Source organism: Ornithodoros turicata, chromosome 6 (genome assembly GCF_037126465.1).
Source record: "Ornithodoros turicata isolate Travis chromosome 6, ASM3712646v1, whole genome shotgun sequence".
Taxonomy (NCBI): Eukaryota; Metazoa; Arthropoda; class Arachnida; order Ixodida; family Argasidae; genus Ornithodoros; species Ornithodoros turicata.
Genome location: NC_088206.1, coordinates 13,459,049 through 13,480,397, shown reverse-complemented (window position 1 = coordinate 13,480,397; position 21,349 = coordinate 13,459,049). Strand labels below are relative to the sequence as shown.

Here is a 21,349-nt window from a genome sequence, read left to right as displayed (position 1 = left end):
TGACTACGCACTCACCACATGCTGTTCTTACGTGGACTGCAAGCTATTGAACATTCTGGCATACGAGGCTCATCTGCACCCCTTGTGACGGATGTCTTAATGGTTACCACCTTGCGTACGAAGCAGGGCACAGGCTGGTCCTCCAGTGAATTCCAGCCCATTGTGGTGTCGTGGGGAACGAACACGCTGACAGCGCCGCAGCAGCAGCTCTCTCGTCTCGGAGACGGACGAGTATTGCGCTGCTGAGAGGAGACCGCCGTTCCACTCTTCAATGCCTCGTGACACCCCTGGCTTCCCGCCATTGGACAACTGACATTCTCCCCCCCAGCTATGCTGAGAAGAGTTGATCCAACGCTCGCTTTCCGCATGCCACGAACCACCTCTCGTCAAGATGCTGCATTAAAATTCACAGGATACGACTCGATGTGGCGTTTACAGCTCAGTGGCGTTATACCGCTTGAGACAAGTTGACTCTCCTAGCTGCTGTCACTGTGGTGCTCTGAAAGATCTATAGCACATACTTCTTCATTGCCCATACTACCAACCTTCCCGATCCACACTCTCCGGGTCTCTTAATCAGCTGGACTCTCGCCCCCCCCCCTCTCAAAATCGCTTGGTCCCTACAAAATCCAGCCCACCAATACTCTGCCCTCAAACCCCTTTTGACTTTTTTGGACATCATAGGACTTCGATCCTTATTGTGAAGGGGCTCATTATTTCATTCTCCACACATCATCACCAGCAATGGGGGTAGAGCATCGCCCCTGGCGATGAAACTCCCGATTCATCATCTCAAAATAAAGTTGTTTTATGTGGACCGTTCAGCATTCTCTTTCGTCGACAGAAATGGCTCTGGCAGACAATTTGAGTTGCACAATCCTGAAGCTACATCTTTGGTTGTGTTCGTTTATTGGACACGCGCAACTCGAGAGCCGAGAGAGTAGACTCTTGCTGGGCGAAAATGCCCTGGTGAGGCTCTCGTGACGTCATCGCCCTGGCAGAGACTCCCGTTCGAAAATTCGAGGAATCAACACTAGGGGTGCTCGAGAGCCGACTCCCGGGCGACTCTCATCTCGATGCGAGTCGCTGGAGTTGATGACGTACGATGACACACGTCACGACTCCGACTCTGGGGTCGCGCGCGTTGAATAAACGAACACAACCATAGTGTGTTCCCCAACAAGAAATGAGATTATGGCGCATTCGAAATTGGCTTTGGTGCCTACGAAGAAGCCCCCTTACTAAGGCAATATTCACGTTTTCTATGCGGTGTCTTGTCGTCGCTCTATTAAGGATAAGCTGGAAACACATTGTTTCGTGAATATACTGTTATCAGTGATAACAACATATATGCAATCCAATGTTTATTTTCTTTCATAATGCCATCATGTTACGCCTCTGTCACAAAGGCAGTGTTCAAGCATCATTGAAATCATGCGTGTGGCGCCACCAAGCGTGAACCCTGTCAACTTCTCCAAGAGCATTGGATTCAATGCTCTATGACAGGTTGCCAAGTTACGCGCTTGGGGGCGCTACGCTCATGTTCAATGGCAATTGGTTTCAATGGTGATTGAAGACTGCATGTGTGACAGAGGTACTAGTCTGCAGAGCTTTTCCTTTGTTTAACAGTCTTATCTTACAGTTTGAGCAACATAATTCGTGAATCAAACCTGAGACGAAAAAATCTTTTCTCGTTGGCACTTCTTACAGTATGTTTCGCTACGGCACCGAGAATTGGGGCACAAGGTGCATGAAAAGGTGAATGTATCCTTTCGTTTTTTAGCCTTTCGTTGCAGCAAAAGGCAGTATGACATGTGTGTGAAGAACTGTCACACACTTGTCTAAACACTTTTTTTTTTTTTGCGTGCGATTTGCCTTCCGGGCGGCAACGCTTAAGCGAGACCAGCAAGAGGCAAAGTTTCAAACGTTTATATTCTCTCAAGAAAAAAAAAAGTGTAGTTTTAGTCCTTTTGGGTATCAGATGTATAGCCATAACCATAATAGTCGTGTTCATCTTAAAAAGGAAAAGAAATGTAGTCAGTCCACTATATACGCTGTTGGAGATAAGGAGAAGCAATAGCGCGCCAGGAGAAATACTGCAGCCCACCATGCGCCATCAGTAAGGGAGCGCACTTTCTGACAGAGCGTAGTGTCATGCGCCAGTCTTAACAGCCAATACGGAAGCAGAGCGAGTACGGAGGATTACATTATCTGGCGCAAGGAGGGCGCGTGACCTCACCGCACCCAGCCATCCTATCCGCGGAGCAGTAATACCGTAGTTTGAGAGCTGACAGACTTGATTTCTTTTTCCTTCTTAAGTTTAACACGACTACAGTCGCTTTGGGGACGAAATGCACGGAAGCATATGTGGAGTTTAGGGACTATTTACAGTGCAGAGGAGTAATTTTCAGGGACAGGGGACTAAAATAAAGAGTAATTGCAATTTAGGCGACTAGGAGCTGTAATTGCCCCCCCCCTCCCCCTCGACCTACTCCTTTTTCCTTACAGCGCATGTGAACGACGCTTCGTGTAAGACAGCGGTTCTACGGGGCGACGATGCCTCGAAGTCATCTGTATGCAGAGTTGTACGTAACGCGTTACTAGTAACTGCGTTACTAGTAATCAATTACTTTTTTCAGTAATTTTTTAACATAATTTTGTGAGCAAGTAATTTTCCAAGTAATCTGATTACAATTTTCGGTAATCAATTACTGAGTAATCGATTACTTTTTTAACCTTCTGTCAACAATGGCAACTCTTTCCAGCAAGCCAATCTGTTCTTCTGTTCCACCACGAGTTCAACTGAAGCAATGACGCAGAGATCACTGTGACGGCCGTCTCTAGTCCACACGTGTTTCATGCACACCACAGTAATATGATAATCCCTTATACTGCGACCTACTGGAGCAACAGTAAAATAGGTGACTGTATTGATAAATTGTGCGGGCTGAACATAACAATATAGTAATAAAATGAAACAGATATGTTTCGATGTTGTTTTAAATGTGTACATAAATCTGTAATAAACCCGTATATGCGTTCTGTATGTTGCTTTCAAATGTATTTGTGAATTTCACTTATCAAGTATGTTGGTGTCTCATACTAGAATTTGCAACAAGAGCTGCATGGTTGCATTCACTGCAGCCTTGTTGGCTTTGCTATGGCTCACAATTTAAAGTAACGGGAAAAGTAACGCGTTACATTTTTTAATCGGTAACGTATTACATTTTCGATGAAGTAATTTGTAACGGTAAAGAATTACTTTTCGCGCAGTAGTAACAGTAATTGTAATCAATTACTTTTTCCGAGTAACGTGTACAACTCTGTCTGTATGTGATGTGACCGGTGCGTGCAAAATGTTATAGATGGTGTAAGTGATTGTACGATCTTCTACACCATGGCGCCATTGTTGCTCAGAAGCTCCTCCTCACTGCCTTGACCTCTAACTCGTTTAACTCTAACTCTAACACGTGTTCGCAGCAGAGATCTGGCTTAGTAAGGATGACGACTTTTCACTCAGAGGCTAGAAGACTAGCTTCCATCGAATCCTGGTTTATGCATAACGGTATACCGTCCAAAGACATGACGCGTTACCAATACAAACATTAAAAGGCGATATTCAGCAAAACTCACGGCTTGCAGTGCCTCATAGTCATGTTCTAAAACCTGTTACGACTAGTCAACATAGTGAATATACACTTGACATTCATAGGAAACAGCATCGGTATTAAAAACAGGTATCGGTTCATATGTACAAATTATGCAAGTGTGAACACTCAATAAATACACAACATTGCAGAGGTTCGTATAGCACGTGGTACTCGTGCTGAGGAGATAAAAAGTAAGGCTTGTGAATCGTATCAAACGAATATCCTTAGATAATATGAAACCAGCGTACGTGGACTGTGCAAATGTGATATGTGAATTCCTTGCAAATCGTAGATGGCAGCTTTGGCAGACAAGCAGCAACAACACAAATAACGCCCCAAAAGGTTATCCATCTTCACTGGGATGACTGCTTCTTAATTGAGCGGAATCCTCACTCTGCGTCGAAGCCGGACATTGTCAATGAGCAATTGAGTACAACCCTAAGTTATTAGAATGACATTTGAATGATGTGAAACTAAAGGCAAGCGTTTAGCCGGGATCTTCGGCTCTTGATGCCTTTTCTAGCGCCTTCGTCCACCTGGAAAACAACAAATTTCCGTGATAAAGAACTCCTTATTCTTTAAAACGATCACTGAAAATAATTGCCCAAAAAATACAAGAGTCCTCAAGAAATCCTTCATAGACAGAGCGTGGCTGGTGCTGCGAGATCTACCTATAGGGGGCCGACACCATCACCCTTCTAGTGTGGATAACACGCCGGCCGACGTTCGGAGTTGAGGATTCTTTTCCATAATTCTCGTGTATATTCACCGGAAGGTCACTTGTGCCACGATGGTACGATACCGTTTGGTTCCCCAATCACCCACGTACTGCAGTAAACGCGGAATAAACGTGTAAAAGCAGACGACGCGAGGAAGCTATCCACACTACGGTTGTTCATCGTTTCTCCGCAGCGCGCAGCCATCATTTGAGCTCAGAGCGAATAGGAACCATTTATAATAATGCTTTATAGAGCCACCTGACTTAAAACTTACCACCATTAATGGCCCTATAGAATTGCCACATTTCAACACGTTTGACACAACGCCCATGGATGCAGCGAATTTTTTTATCATGGTAATGTGAAAAAAAACGGTGTCCAGAAAAACGCACGTTAGATGGGGACATCACCAACCTTTCTAACTCCTCTACGTCTGATGCCTGGAAGAAGTATGTCTTTTTCTGGTGGAAAAGTTTAAAGATGGGAAGCCTCAGGTCCACACCATCGCCTTTTTCGGCAATGCTCACCAAGAAACCAGGAACTGGCATGGATGTCAACGGGAGGAAGTCCTGAATCGTAAAACACGCAAAACATAAGCTAAAACGCCTGTTTTTCAACATTTCTCCGCAGTGGATTTTCTCTCCCGTGTACACGGACCTCGTGGGACTTGAAGGAGTAGAGGACGAAGTCACGTTGCAGAGCAAACCATCGTCTCGCCCAGGCCTTCGAGCTCTTGTCTTGACCTCCGGTCTTCAGTTTCAAATAGCCACTGATCACGGCGTTTTCAGCCTGGAACGTCTGCAACGGGTGAATATAAATTAAGGTACCGTAATGATGTACCTTTCCCCCGAGCTAACTCACTGGACTTTCCAATGGTGATTTTATTTCACGTTCCGCATCGGCTCTGTCGGGATGATTCTTCAAGATGGCCTCCCAACAGGAAGAGCACACGCGGCTGGCTCGGTTGTTGTCATAGGCTAGTTTCGTTTTTCGTGAAAGACATTTACTGCACGCCACCTGGACAAAGATTAAAAAAAACATAAAGTACATGTCGAGACGTTTTTGTCTTGAAAGAGCAGTGGAATGACACTTTGTTTTCGTAGAGTACCATCCTATGTACTACAGCTACCTATTACTAGAGGTGAGCGTGGTATACCCGCGGTTATCCGCAGATACCCGAGCAGTTTCGCGATTTGTAGGCAGAAATTCAGTGTCGCTGCAGGTTGGGGGTAAAATGTGGATGTACCCGCACTGCACCCGCGATAAGTGCGGTGTACCATATGCCGCGCATTCACCTCTACCTATTGCCACAATCATGATTCACTAAAGGCACAGTTACCAAATCACTAAGGTAGTACAAGTAAGATCAAGGCCTCCCAGCAGCTTTACATATAAAATCCCAAGAGCCGTGAAAGGAGATTCACTGCGAGGAACTCACGATGCCACATGCATGGCAGTGGTGCTTCCATCGTAGACCCAGAGCAGAAAAAGCCATAGAGCACTTCTGGCAGTGTGACACTGTGTCTGCCTTCACCAGGACTGGAGCCCTCTGGCCAAGTTCTAATTCTTCCGGACTCTGCGGTAACAAATATCGGAACTTAACAAGGACAACACATGTAGAGCCATTCACACTGATCGGTTACCCGCAGCTAAAGACGCAGTACCTTAGATCCACTGAGTCCGACTCTGAGTGAGCTCTTCCGCATCTTCAAGTCATGCACTGCCTTAGCAAGTGTCTGTGTGGGATATAATGAAGCAGGTGTTAAAGTGGCACACCCTCACATTCAAAACGTGCCCCAATGATATCCTTTCATGATACAGCTGGGACATACCTGCATCCAGGACATTTTCTCCTCAGGTGTTCTACAGCAAGAAAAGACAATATTAAACATACTAACTCAAGAAAAGCGTGTATTCAGCAGTATGCCACAGAAGATCCACTTATGGAAGTTACTTATTATATCAGATGCACAGTTAGCACAGAAAACTCATGTATAGAGAACTCGGGACATGTACACTCTGCATGTCTTCTCAGTCTTGCTCTGAACGATTTCACTACTGTGTACCATTGCACATTTTTAAAACAGTGTGGACTCCTGGTTAAAAGACACTGCCTCCTGCTGTGCAATACCAGCTAAAACTATATATTTACTCGCATAATTAGCGCACCCCCATTCTATGCATCGAAGTGGTGACCCAAAATATGGGGTTCACCGACTCCGATGTTTCGGAACAAAACTGTTTTTGAGTGGTCCCTGAGCGTTCAGTTCCTTGTTTTCCTTTTGTTTTTTGCACGCAATTAACGCACCACCTTTAGAGCGTGACGTTTTTGGGTAAAAACGTTTGTTGCGTATGCAAGTAAATGCGATAAGCTTAATTCCGGTTCTTGCACTTTTCGAAGGTTCCACAAGAGAGTCAATCAACCTTGCTTCTTAGAACACTCCCTGCAGACGTTCAAATAGAGCCCACATAGACAAAAAAAAACAAAAAAAAAGAAAAAACAAGCACTCTGCATGCTTACTGAGCGAACAGTTCTATAGAACGGCCAGTGTTCTTGATGTAAAAGCTGTTTGGCGTCTCCAGATTGTCCCCTTCTTGCACAATGAGCCCATCCATGTCCACTCGTGCTCGGATGCGATAGCATGCTCCAGACACGACCCGATTGCTCATCAACCGCTGACTGCACAGTAGGACCAAGTCGTTGAACTATGAAAGAGAAATATACTTAAATGTGAACTGTGCCCTTATCGATACTGCGTAATGTCCAATGCTCAAAAACCAAATGAACCAACGCACCACAAACATATGTCTTTCCTGATGATCTCCTGATCTTGCACATATCTTCGTAATTTTCCCTTCTCGCAGTAACTCCCGTGTTGGACTGACAAGATCCATAACGCCGCCGACCAGGTCCTGGATTTCCAATAGCTTCTTGAATTTGTCCTAGATGAAATGGCAACATGATTGATCAGAAGCTCGCTATTATTTGTGTTGAATTATTTAAATAAGGTCGAGGAATCCTCCATACTATTTTCTTCATGGCTTCATTTGAATGGATAGCAGCTGTGGAGACCAACTCCAGGGCTTCTGAAAGTGTGCATCAAAAATATACTACTCTCAATGGTGTCAAGAATACTGTGTAGCAGCGTACAATGGTAGCAAATCATCAACACACAAACCGCATGCATAGGATACTTAGGACTCAGTAAATTCACTTACTCTCGGTATCAGTCGTGTCTGGGGAATCTTCGGGTAATTTCTTCAAGTACTCTGCCAGGATTTATTAGAAAAACTTTAGTTGTCAACAGATCTTTGTTGATCCTGCACATGTGTATAGGTTCCTCATATGTACCTTTAAGAAGGAGCTGGTATCGTGGCACCCTCTGAACTGGTGTCAGCATGTGGTGTTGAATGGTAAGATTACCACATTCTGGCATCCTCTGAAAAGTAGGAACGAAGCCCGCTAGTGGACTCAAACGTGCCACGCTTTTATACTACTTGCAAAATTACCAAACGCATATTTAATATGACCGCTCTTGCACAAACACAGGCAACATACATGAATATCATCCATGATGCCTTGAAACCTTGGCTGCTTGTTGTACCAGGATCCCAGAAGCCGCATTGCATCATCGTAGTTCCTCACATACTCCGTGTACATCTTCAGGAACGGTGCAAAATCCTTCATGATGTCCCCGATACGTGGGTTACTGTCCCTGGAAATTACGCAAGACAAGAACTTGGGTGCGACGAAATTTGCTTGCACGATTTCACCAAAAAACGTTATTATAATCATTGCGAACACGCTAGCTCTCTTGGTCGTTCTTAAAGGGAGACTTCGCAAGGATTCGGAAAAAAATTAGGTGTGCATCATACAGAACACGAACCACCCCCTCGATCCCGAATACAGCATTCGCATTCATTTTGCGCGAGTAATTAGTTCGTAAATGACGATGATAGCAAACCGAAATGCGAAGGGCAAAAAACAGAGCTCCATATTACAGCGGTTCGTCACGAGGAAGATAGCGTGACGTCACCCATCGTTGTCGTCTGCTTCCAAACCTGCATTCTGCCTCCCTTGCCGGGTGATGTCACAGTATGTTGCTTTCAACGCCGCTTCGCTTCACAAGGGCGAAGCGCTAGCTTCGTAATAAAATCGTTTGAGTAAAATCTGCGCAGTTTTGGACGGAGATACGAGGGGTGTTCAAGTCAAACCGGGACTTTCTGACTCCTGAGTGCACAAATGGCTCGCGCTACTTCTTTTTCGTCATTTTCACACGCGACAGGCCTCCGCTTTCACCACGTGGTGGTCCAAAGTTTGTGCAAAACAGGAGACACATGGACAAGATGGCAGACAACGAGGTGAGCGCGCACATCAAATAGCGAATTGTCATGGAGTTTCTCGTGAATGAAGGCGTAAAAGCATCTGAAATTCACAGAAGACTTCAGGCTCAGTATGGCCACAATACACTTAGCTGCAGCAAAGCGTTTGAGTGGGGCAAACGGTTCCGAGACGGCCGTACATCAGTGCAGGACGATCCCGGCCGGGGCGGCTCAGAGCCCAGTGTCAGAGTTCCTGAGAACATCCAACTTGTGGAGCGCCTGATCCTCAAGGACCGACGGATAACATGTCTCGAACTGGCTCGAAAGACGGAGCTTTCTGTGGGAACGTTGAACACTATCATTCATGAACACCTGCAGTTTCGGAAAGTTAGTGCCCGTTGGGTCCCGAGGCAGCTCTCCGTGTTTGACCGGCAGAGTAGACTGGAAATCTCCCAAGAGCTAAGGTACCGTTTTGACAATGAAGGACAGCCTTTCCTTGATCGGATCATCACGTGCGATGAAACGTGGGTGCACCATTTCACTCCTGAGTCTAAACGCGCATCAAAACAGTGGAAGCATCCGGGCTCGCCAGCTCCCAAGAAGTTCCGAAGCACCCCGTCTGCGGGTAAAGTCATGGCCACGGTTTTCTGGGACAAGGCAGGCGTTGTTCATGTTGATTTTCTGCCCAGTGGTACCACCATCAATAGTGCATATTACTGCCAGGTTCTCAGGGATGTGCATAAGGCGCTGAAGCAAAAGCGGTCAGACCTCATCACCAAAGGAGTCGTCCTCCTACAGGACAATGCACGCCCGCATACCGCGCATCTCACGACACGCACCTTACAGGAACTTGGCTGGGAGTTGCAGCCACATCCCCCTTACAGTCCAGACCTCGGCCCCAGCGATTTCCATCTCTTTGGGCCACTGAGGGCGTTCCTTGGGGGCCGCCACTTCAGCTGCGACGACGAGGTCACGAATGCGGTCCGATCATTGCTGCTACGCGCCGGTAAGGATTTCTGCGCTGCTGACATCCAAGCCCTCATGAAACGCTCGGACAAGTGCATTAGTGCAGCTGGAGATTACGTCGAAAAATAAAACTAATTTCTCGCATGTAAGTTCATTTTACTTTTGCGAAAAATGAAAAGTCCAGGTTTGACTTGAACACCCCTTGTACAGATGTTCCTGACATCCCAAAGATTACGGATATACCATAACCGTTGTGGTGATTTTGTTGCGGAGTCCCTCATTAGAGCAAGGAAGTGGCTTGACATCAGGAGCCACCATGAAAATCTGCAATATTTTCGCTGTGCGGTGTGTTATTACCGCGCAACCGGATGTACAGAAACGTCCGAAGAAAGCAGCCGCCGGCGGGTCCGATCTCCTAGCGTGACGTCAGTATAGACGTGCGTGGCACCCGGCATGCGCAGGGAGCAGCTGTAAGCTTTTATTCGCCACAGAAAATTCGTCTGCTACTGCTGCGGCGCAGCTACCCCCCACGTCCCCGGGCCACGTCACGAACATCACTCCCCCATCGCCTTCGCGCTCTTTGAAGGATCGGCGAGTTTTCTAGAGCGCGTGTAGATCAAGCCTCTCTCGCCATAACCGAAATGGCGCTACCGAATGCGTTCAGTGTACCTTGTCGTGGTGCTATGCGAGGTGCACGGGCAACCGGCGCTATAGAGTTATCACATCGTCGCCCTTGGTCCAGAGTACGGTTCGGAACCCGAGATCCTGGGATTTCGGGAGGACAAGTCCCGGGCGGGATAATATGTTTAGGCTTTCTTGGCAACGAATATGGTGCAGGTCCCGACAAAAGTTTACGGAACACTGGAGTGGTGTATATAGTCATCTGAATGACACGGTCGCTGCAAACAGGAGCAGATAGACTTACAAACAGGTGACCGGGTACTCGACGCACCTCTCAGTAAGTGTGTCCACTCCCGTTCGCCGCTAGGGTGTCGCTGAGATCAAGAAATACGTCGCTATGGTGTTCCGTAAAGTTTTGTCGGGATCTGTACGAGTGGAAAGGAAACAACGGTGTCTTATCGACTTTTGGTTTCAAGCGTCCCTTCCCCGAAAAATATCATTTGCAATCCGAAACCGAACCAACCTCGTCGTCCACGACACAAGACAAAGACGTTAGCTGCTGACTCATGTGAACCACGCAAGCCACAGCCGAGAACAGCAGCCCTCAAGAAACTTGTACGAAATCAGAAGGAGTCTTCCGATCTATAAGGCTATTCACAATATTGCAGAATCTCCCTCTCTGCAGAATGTCTCTTTGACGTATACGTGTATTTGAAAGTAGATCGAGAAAATGGATACAGCCCTTTCAGAAAACTAGAATCGGCTGCTCCAGGCCTGAACAGAACCAATTACTATAGATTAATAAAAGGGGAGATTAATAAAATACACCATTCCATTTATTCACACAAGCGACATTCCCCAGAATACCCCAGCGGAAGATGAAAAAGAAAAAAAAAAAGGTCATTGATCTTAACTACCGCGAAAGTACAAGTGCTGAACGTCATGTCTTCTCGTGCACTGCTAACCGTGGGAAATACACTGGGGATACCCACCCAAGCAGCACAATGTACTGAAAGTCAAGTCCAATAGGGGTGGACGGGTATGTGGAAGGCCTTGAACAGACTCGTGAAACTAAAGAACATTGATAAGACACATACCGTCCACCCCCATTGCACTCGACTTTCAGTACATTGTGCTGCTTGGGCAGTCGATATTCCGCGTTGATATGCGCGGCGAAAACTTTCGCTCCGTGATTATTTTTCGTTTTCTTTCACTAGAATGTTACGTGGGGATGACAGGAAACGCACACTGTATCGCAATTTGCGATAGAATACAGTGCAGGTTGCGATGGGTGCAGGTGGATACAGTCCTGTACAATATCCTGAGGATAGTTGAAAGAAAAAATCCCTATCCTGTCCCGGGATCCACAATTAGAAATCCAGAGATTGCAAAAACGGCTCGGGATGCCGAACCCTAGTCCTGAGTACTCGCACACGGCGTTCCCGCCCTATGCACTAAGGTTCCAATGCCCGACTACACTTACCAGGTGTCTATACGGCCCTGCAACTTGGGCAAAAGGAAGTCGTGATGCAGCTGGTACAGTGACTTGAGGTTCGAGAACATCGCGGAGACGACCGCTTGAGGAAACATAGAATGGGCCCGGTTCTCCTGGTCAACCCTAAAAGCGAACACCTGGTCCAGTAGGTGCAAGACTTCGACGTACGTTTTTTCCGTAGTTAGAAGCTCTTGCGCTACTCTGCCCCAGCTGCTCGCAGCGACACCAGTTGTTGGCTTCTCCAGTCGCCTACTACTGGTTATGCTGGGAGTCTGCAACATGACAATGGCCCACTTGAATGTTGCCATTACTAAAATGCTTTCTGCACAAAGGAAATGTTTTGGCGAGCTACAGTGCGGCTTCCGTTGCCTGAGCCACGACTTGTCCTAGGAAGGTAACTGTGAACTTTCGTTTTTCAATCTACAGTTGATTATCCCCAATACGTCTGCGCAATATTAGTTTTTGTAAGGTATTGTGTTCAATAGAAATTCCCAAGCAAACTAAGCCGCATCAAAGCCACAGATTTCTGAAAAACGTAGAAGCTTCTGTCGTGCACTCTAAGGGGAAAAAAGGAGTACTTTTAGTCCTTTTGGTGACTAATCCCTCTCGGGAGTACTTTTAGGGACTGTTTGCAGTGCTGCGGAGTAAATTAAAAATTTCGGGGTCAGGATGCCAAACTCGGGAGCAATTACAATCAAATGATATAGCTGGAATTGCTCCCCAGTTGTCTCTTTCTTTCTTTTTTTTTTTCTTCTTCTTCTTCTTCTTCTTAGGGTGCACATATTTGATCCACAAGCCAACGTAAACGAAACCTCGTTTCCGAATGAGCGAGCTTATATGACGTACCCCGATAGAGAGGGAGCAGGCACTGACGGTGTCTATCGAGTCATCCACTCTGGAAGCAGGGACATCCTCGATAGCCAGGATCTTTGCTTCTTCCCCGAGGCTCGTAGCATCTTCTAGCGACTCTTCCTCATCTTCGCTCTCCGAGACACTTTCGTAGCTGCCCGAAAGACTTTCGCACATCTGCTGTGTGCTGAACCTGCGAATTCGACCGCATTGGCGGCTTGACAGACTGCACGGATACATCTGCATACATGGTCTGCACACCCTGCCAGCCCTATAGCTGGGGCTGCCATCAACTATGGCCGTCGAAGTATGCCTTGTCACGTTGTTTCCGGGAATTTATTAAGAATTCGGAAGGAAGGGGCTCCTCCATTATAAATTGTGGAAAGTCACGAGTTTCCCCTTCCCCTGTTGCTCATCTACCTATATTTTGACGCGCGTGCACGTAAAGCTTCTTTGGCTACGATCCTGCTACGATCCTGCTACGATCTGGCTTGAGGTACTATCCCAAGCAGCACAATGTACTGAAAGTCGAGTGCAATAGGGGTGGACGGTATGTGTCTTATCAATGTTCCTTAGTTTCAAGAGCCTGTTCAAGGTCTTCCACCTACCCGTCCACCCCTATTGCACTCGACTTTCAGTACATTGTGCTGCTCGGGATTATACGATGAGCTCACGAGCGGGACGAGTTGTCGCGTCTAGGAAACCGTCCAGACGGCACTCTCTGTGCTCGTAAAGAATAACAATAATCTGGGGACCATGCCAACTAAGCATCTGAATGAAGAGTCCAAAAAAGGACGCTCAAGGCCAGCTGATGCGGTGCGTTCTAATTAGCCCACTTGCGCGAACTTTGCTCCCTATACCAAGAAAACATGGAGATCTAGACTCATCAAGCTGTCTAATGACCAATCTGACGCCGAAAAATTTCACAAAACCACGATGCATTTAATAGGCTCGAAAGAGATCTCTTTTCATGTTTCCAGAATGTGAAATGTAATTTGGGCTTGATGTAGAGCTTCCAGTCGAAAGGCAAATGTTTGCGACTGCAAGTGCCGGGTCTCGAGCACACTGCCCCAGCCGGCAATCAGAGAGGTATGGGTTCGAGCCCTCGGCAATCGCTGACATTTGATTGGTTGATTAAAATAGAAGAAAATGTGGGCATGTGATACCCGACTTTGTCGGGTCAGGCTACTCCCGAACTCGTGAATTGAAAATGAAGAAAAACCAACCTCAAGATGACCAAGAGGCATTTTAAAAAAAAGGTGATCTCAGTTGTCTCGCGACGTAAACCCCCAATTATTATTAAAAAAAAAGGAAACAAACAAACAAAAACATTTCGTCAACTGGATACACACAGATCGCATACCACTTAATATCGATTGCTCAACCAGTTCCGTTATCTACTGATTTTTTTCTTCCGTGCCCTTCGACTTACCTAAATGTATTGGTTTCCCCGCAGTACTCAAAATGACTCCTGGTGCTAAAATGAAACGACGAACTCATCCTTCCCAGAATATTGAGACCCTCCGGATCCGATCTCAGTGAGGCGTCACTGAGTCTTTCGAAGTCAGAGAAGGGCCGAGGCTTGGCTCGCAGTTGGGTGTCGGACGCCGACATCACGTCGCTCATGCCAGAGGCCCTGAACAAATTGTGCGTCCTTTCGAACAGGGGACTGCGTCGAAACAGATCGCCCATATCGAGCAGCGTTCGAGCGTTCCTTTCCGTGGCACCGTCGACAGAGTCGGGACCCCTGGACGTAGTTCCATTGTCCGTTCTCCTGACCAGTGGATGGGTGTTGAAGTGAAGGGCAGGGTCTGTGTCGCCGCTGCGGACGGAAGCCGTGACGGATACGCTTTCGGATGTGCTGCGAGAGAGACGGCAACGGGTTTTGGTGCCTCGTACACACTCTACGAAAGAGGACGATACAATAAAGGACGCTGCGCCAAATCCGAGATAAGCAGTGCGCACGATATCGGTGAGTTGAAAGAAGTAGCGCGATCGACTTCATCGCTGTCTTTCGGAACCGTTATCTCGGACGTCTTCCGATCTATACTAAAGCTCTTCAGTGATGTGTACGGAGCGCTTAGAAGTACCATGCGCTCTCTCACTGCAAAGAAATACGGTAGAAACCCTTATTTCTCGCGCGCCCGTAATTTTCGCGAATTGAAAATTTTCGAACAAAAATTGATGATGAAAAGAACAATATAATCGCAAAATTTATTTTCACATTTGGTTGCTACTGCTAGTAAGCATTTGAAGTGCTTTACGGCACACTCTTGTGCAATACCGCTTTACCAAAGTGACGCGATCAACTTTAGCATCTATAGATTTAGCGAAGTTTAGTGGCCGCCAACTATATGTCCTGTGTCCTATTAGCGAAAAATTCGGGGCCCAAAATGGAAGGATGATGAGGCAACCCGAAGGAGGCACGGACAGAGGACGCACGCGGACAGTGCTGTCTCCGTCGCGCTGCCTCACCATGTTTCGATGTATACCAACCAACACGCCCTATATACCTTCTCGCACGAAACTGAATGGTTTTACAGTAATGGAATAAAAGCAACAGAGACCAAAATGCGACACGACAGTACCCGATATGCCATCGGTAGAGGATCACTGAGGATGTTTTAGTGAGCATAGAGTCTGTAGGTTTAGGTTAGGTTAGACGTAGCCGTTTTAACTTAGGGTTCCGCGGTTCGGCATTTGCCGAAAAATGCCGGAAAACACCCGCCGAATATTTTTTGGGGAATTCGGCATGTTCCGAAAAACTCCGAATCACACTCTTCGAATGTGGTGCTACATGCCGACAATGCCGGTACCCGATTGCAATTTTCTTCTTCCGGGGCATCACATTTTCGTTTTTCCTTCATCCCATTTCCAGGTGAAATGCGGGGAACACCGCCCTGCTAGCCGGAGTGCTAGCCTCTAGTTTAGGGGAAAACGTTCCCCTGTAACACTTGATCAGTGGGTCAAGGTGGTTCAAGTACATCTGAAACCCTCCAACAAAGGAAATGTAACTCTTGCCGTTCTTAATGTCATATCCTACCAAGATGCTCTCCTCCCATAGTCCTTCTCCCTATAGTAATGCCGAAAATATCTAAATTCGACAAAACACATAAACGCCGAAAAACACCTCCCGAATCTCGCCGGGAATAAGATCCGAAAACTCGATAATGCACCACATAGGACACCGCGACTGATCATTTCCACCTACCGTAAGTTAGTTTCGGACGACGAACTTCCATTGACGACACGAAAAATGGACGGCGAATCCGACGGAAATACAAACTGTTGTCTCGTGGTCGCACCTGAACTGGTCCTAGATTCACCACCACTAGTAGCAGCACCACAATTCCAGCTATCGTGATCCGTAAAAATACCAGAGTCCCTGTCACCAAACGAAGACGTTGGCAATTTGAGCGTTCCGTTGAACATGGAGGCGGTTTCTTCTAGCAGTTGAGCGAACGCCTGACGATTGGTCCGTACGAAGTCGACGAACTGTTCGTGACTGCTGTTAGAACAACGCATGTTGGCTTCCTGCACAAAACGTTGCAAGTCGTCCCCCTCCATTCGTCTGTAGATTTCTGACGAGGGCGGATTGGTTAAGGGAGCGGAGGATGAAGAAGGACTTGAGCAACTGTCCGCGACCCGAATGGCATCTTGAGTTTGCTGGAGCAAAGCATTCAGTTGATCTTGACGGAGCTGATCTGGTGCCGCTGTGTCCTGCAAGAAAGTTGTGACAAATATAAATTAAATGGCACGAAGTTACGGGGCGAGCTTCTACGCAGCTGCCCTCGTGTTTGAGCTACATACGCAATAAACCTATTCAGGCGTTCCACATAGCTTGGTGTGCTCAGAGGGAGCAACACATATCCACGTGAGTTATCGCTAGGTGCGTTGCAACACAGAGATAGCCGGAGAACTGTACGGCGCTGACGCGGTCTCCTTTTTATCTTTTTTTTTATACAGCACTTATCGTATGTAGAGTGGATACCAGGATGGACTATACAGTATTGACACAGTCGTGGAAATGCATTTGCTTAGACGGAAAGAGATCTGTGGTTACTCGGTCTTTGATATGTTTCGCAGACGTGTCCCAAAATGCGTCCAAAAATACCCAGGACGGATAAGAAACGTAATACCTTCCTAAGCCTTTTTGCAAACCGGCCTCGACACCATGCTTTGATCCCCTGAACTGCCATCTCCATCAAAATCTTTCGTTCCCTACAGTTGACACTGGGGCAGCGCCCAGCCTCCTGGCCAGCATCAGCCCCATCTCAACATCGTTTTTCTTTTTTCTTTTTTTAAGCTGTGTTTGTGTGCTGCCACGACTATAGTTCACGGCAGTCTTTCTTTCTAAATAACGATGTAAATAGTTGCGATTTGTAACCGCTTTGTAAAAATTGCAAAGGAAATGGAATTTGTTGTCGCTTCCCTGATGGATCTGTACCGACCAGCACAACTGTTGCTTCGTTCAAGTTGCAATACTTTCATGAAGCCCTTTTGTAAAACAAAACGAAGACAGCTACGCCGCAAATTCCTGGACATCCGTTGTATGTGCGCGAATTTAAAGGACCAGTACCTCGGCCGAAGCAGGTTGGGTGTCCTCCATGTTGGTTCCGTTGGACGGTGGCGCGGGGTCAACCACGACGAGGCTCCCTCGCTTGTGGAAGCCGACGAGTCGGACGGCACTGCAGTCTTCGAGGGTAGAATCTCTGCTCAGAGGACAGAGCTGTCTTCCGTTGAAAGAGAAGCTCGGTGAGAGAGGAGGGGGAGAACTACTGCGACGCCTGAGTGTGCAGCAGCGCTTAGGAGACTCCGACGAAGCGATCGAGTCATGCGAGCACAGCGTAGGCACGGACGGTTGCGCCATGATGGTCCCCCTGGTTGCCCCGGGGGGCTCCAGACCGGGCCACCTTTCCTACCCTAAACGAAAAGGGTTAGAGAAGGAAGATACGTTGTGGTCATACAGGTTCACCGCAAGATAAAGTAGTACTGCATTTCTTGCTCTTTGTAAAGAATATACCACTATTACGGTAGTCGTCGAAAGCTAGAGTTCCTTTAGTTGGGAAAAGCTAGCTTAGTTCAGCTGAGCGCTAAAGTGTCGCGTTAAAATATATAAACCTCCTATAATATATATAAAATAAATATATAAACCTAATAATGGTACAGTGAATCCTCGTTATTATGACCATGCTCGTTCCCGAAAATTTCGGTCATAATGCGGAATTGTCATGTTAACGGGGGGGGGGGGGATTTGCAGAGGTTTCACTGCATTGTTCTCCGGGAGTATGGTCGTAAAGCGCGTATGTCGGATTATCGGGGGTCATATTAACCAGGGTTCACTGTATATAAAAATATAAAACCTATATAATATATCTATATAAATAATAAAATATGCAAAATATATAAACCTCCTATGTTTCCTTTCAGAAACAAATTGTAAACTCGTCCCCCACATACGGTGTGAATACTCATAATGTGCACAAAATATGTGAACTCCACTCCGTCAAGCTGCTAATACAGTGTCAGATACATCGTAAGCAAATCGGGTATAGCTTTACACTTCTTGATATTCCTTGTCACAAGCAACATACAGGTACAAAGTGAACAAAACATCTTCCGGAACACATCCCATTACCTTACAATTGAGCCATTACGTATTTTCGTCGCTACCCAGAGCCAGAGGATTCCCAACAAGTCAAGGACGTCCGTGGACATTGAGAATCAGGATGAACCGAAGGGTGACGTCCAAGAAGACTTCGATGTCCCAACAGTGGCAACACGTGATCCTTTTAGGGGGCTGACAATATAACACGAAGAAATTGCCCCGGAAATAAAGGCAGATTTTGGTGGTCATTTTTGTTGCACCCATAGAAAAGCGCTTTCTCCCTTCCCCTTGGATTTGAAGGAAAAGGGGTAGAGCTCCCTGCCGTTTATATAGCTTGCAGAAACAGAAGGAAAAGAAGCATAAGGCCCATCGAGTGCACCAGTAAAAGCAACACCCATCCCAATGAGCTTGCCCTTTCACGTTAGCTGCCTCTGACATAGTGATAAAGACATTTCTGGGAAAGGCCAATACAGATAAAGATTGTAGCACCGGTAACAGAAAGTGACGACTTCAACGGGCGCATGTTTTTATTATTATTATCTGCCGTTTTGTGATAGCATATCATACTCTTATTTTCCTATCGCGAGTAGGAAACAAGCAAGAGACAGGATTCCTACTTTTTCCTGGAGCCCCAAGATAAGAGTAGTTCAAAGAGTGTCTAGTGATACCTGTGTTTTTCCTTTGGTCTCGGCAAGGCGAACCTTTTTCTCGGAGTACTGTCGCCAGTCTTCTCTTTTTTCTCATTCGGGCAAGAGAAAAGCGCACGTTTCTCGTGAAACGACAAAAATGACCACCAAATCTGCATTTATTTCCGGGCCATTTACACGCGTTTATATCGGCTCGATACTTTTTCTGAAGACGGCAACGGTGCTAGCGCCCCAAAAACGAGCAGATGTCATTGCTGCGAACTGCTATATCTTGATGATTAGTTCATTAATTCATTAGTATTGGTTGCATTAGTTTAGAATCAGTTCATTATCTTCTCTTCATATTGGTGGGGTAAAAAAGTGACCTTCACTTGGCAAATTTCGGAGTTCACTTCGCAAAAATTTACATAACTAAACTTAGGCATGACATGCACATCAGGAGTTGGCAAAAACCTAGTAAGAACAAATGCCGTTGATCGCATGATCCTAGGTGGCGTAGTTTTTTTTTCTTAGAATTCAATGACACGTTTTCTGGTACACTCTGTATAGGCTGTTCCACAGGTATGCAGGGTATCGTCTGCAAGTGAAAACCCAGGCGCAAAGCCAGAAACGGTGTTGCACACAGAGCAACTGCCAGAGATTGAAACACCAAGAGGACGCCATGTGTTCGCACACAGCTTGAGATGAGTGATCGCGGCGAGTGCAGTGGAACTCCCAAGAACGTTTCGAGGTTGCCCACTCAAATTTAGATTACAAAAGCGTGGAAGTGCGCTGCGTCAGTGTCCCAACCAAGTTCGCGAGCTCTTCGGCTCAGCTGACTCTTGCTCCACGAACATTACAAAACAACTCAACAAGAGCATCTTCCCAACTATTTATCGCGACGCGCACTCGGAAGGTTAGATGATCTGCGTATAACATCAAAACCATGGAGGTGACAGCCTCCTAACCCCGCACCCCTTAGGACAATCCTATACAGAGCGGCTCGATACACACGGCGAAGGAGAGGGCAGCCCTGCCTCGCTGGTGTTACAATTGGCAAGGAGGGTGCGAAGGCCCCACGATATAAAGGTATGCATGTACTCCAGTACGAATCCCCTCCGAACCGCGAGACGGCAAAAGCGAAAATATCGCCGTGCCTGCAGCTACAGCTGGCAATCGCTATAACCGATCTCAAAATGACGCCGTACTACGCCTATATCGTACTCGGTGAAATCGTCACATCGCAACCGAGCTAGGCGGGGTACGCTCACGCATATGAAAATGTTCCTTCCATTTTGAGCTCTTGGTTTTCCCATTCCGTACCTGGACCATGACCTCCACGAAGAGAAAAAGAGACATTTTGGTGAAGCCCGCGCTGTTGGAGGAACGCCAAAGCTTCTTTCCAGAAAAAGGTAGCGGATTTATCGTCACCATGGGGTCCCTTCTTCTCACGTTCTTCGGAATACGCGTGAGGTACGTATACATTCCTCTTTTGACGAACAGGAAAGATACCAACTAAGAAACAAAGACGCTGTGGGATATCGATAATCTGGTAGCGGCGTTGCCCTCAATGCAGGGCGACCTTGACGCATGATTACAGGTAACGCTTTTGGATGGATCAGAAGGTAGACGGGTGCTATACACTAGAAAAATTAGTACGATGCTAAATAGGGAAGATAATTAAAATAGCGTACAAATATTTGGAACGTAATTATATAAACAAAATGCAGAAACCGACACTGAAGATTTTTGTTTAATTTGTACAAGCTTTCGCGTGGAGATCCACGCTTCCTCAGGTACCTGAGGTACCTCGTACCTGAGGAAGCGTGGACCTCCACGCGAAAGCTTGTACAAATTAAACTTAAACAACAATCTTCAGTGTCGGTTTCTGCATTTTGTTTATGTGATCTACAGGACTTGACTCCCCTCTTCGTATACGCTTCTGAACGTAATTATAGTAAGAGTAGGAAACACCGAAAAAGTAACTGTCACATTTGGAATACTACTTGAGTATCATATTTGTAGTCAAAGAGATTAGAGTTTATTTTTAATATAGGCACATGATTTATTGGCTCGTAGTAAGAGTAGCATTCCATATATGATCTACATCACATATGTACTCTAACCGCTGCGAAACACTACCAGCGGTGCTAACTGCAATAGACTCGATGGTACAGAACGTTGTATCTCATAAAGAGCCAACGTGCGAAAGAACCAAATTGGCTTTCAGAAGCACCGATACACATAGGTCGTACCTAGGAATTAATTCGACATCGCATCGTGGCGGGGCTAACTAATAGCCCATCACATCACATCATCATAACCCGTCATTCGACTTTAACATCGTTAACATCATCGTTGAACGTCAGCCTCAAAACCCATCATTCGAAAACTATACAAAATCCATCCTCAACGCCCACGGTGTTCTTTCAGTGTTCATCACTACTTCTTCATTTATTGCTGTTGTTGTTGTTCTTTCCCGTGTATAAAAA

General features: G+C 46.4%; 1 protein-coding gene across 1 annotated transcript in view; it reads right to left on the bottom strand.

Annotated features, from left to right (window-relative positions):
- Nucleotides 1-1,351: 1,351 nt before the first annotated feature.
- Nucleotides 1,352-21,349, bottom strand: part of LOC135399157 (FYVE, RhoGEF and PH domain-containing protein 2-like) — a 30,986-nt gene continuing 10,988 nt past the window's right edge. The window contains exons 2-19 of the mRNA XM_064630899.1: nucleotides 17,203-17,546; nucleotides 15,835-16,343; nucleotides 14,056-14,484; nucleotides 12,621-12,816; nucleotides 11,763-12,046; nucleotides 7,929-8,085; nucleotides 7,722-7,809; nucleotides 7,589-7,639; nucleotides 7,398-7,456; nucleotides 7,166-7,312; nucleotides 6,891-7,075; nucleotides 6,202-6,232; nucleotides 6,034-6,105; nucleotides 5,808-5,945; nucleotides 5,231-5,386; nucleotides 5,027-5,167; nucleotides 4,784-4,938; nucleotides 1,352-4,186 (exon numbers count right to left, since the gene is read on the bottom strand). Coding sequence (XP_064486969.1) covers nucleotides 4,138-4,186; nucleotides 4,784-4,938; nucleotides 5,027-5,167; nucleotides 5,231-5,386; nucleotides 5,808-5,945; nucleotides 6,034-6,105; nucleotides 6,202-6,232; nucleotides 6,891-7,075; nucleotides 7,166-7,312; nucleotides 7,398-7,456; nucleotides 7,589-7,639; nucleotides 7,722-7,809; nucleotides 7,929-8,085; nucleotides 11,763-12,046; nucleotides 12,621-12,816; nucleotides 14,056-14,484; nucleotides 15,835-16,343; nucleotides 17,203-17,493 — 3,138 coding nt within the window. The 5' untranslated portion in view covers nucleotides 17,494-17,546 and the 3' untranslated portion in view covers nucleotides 1,352-4,137. The remainder of the gene's footprint in view (nucleotides 4,187-4,783; nucleotides 4,939-5,026; nucleotides 5,168-5,230; nucleotides 5,387-5,807; nucleotides 5,946-6,033; nucleotides 6,106-6,201; nucleotides 6,233-6,890; nucleotides 7,076-7,165; nucleotides 7,313-7,397; nucleotides 7,457-7,588; nucleotides 7,640-7,721; nucleotides 7,810-7,928; nucleotides 8,086-11,762; nucleotides 12,047-12,620; nucleotides 12,817-14,055; nucleotides 14,485-15,834; nucleotides 16,344-17,202; nucleotides 17,547-21,349) is intronic.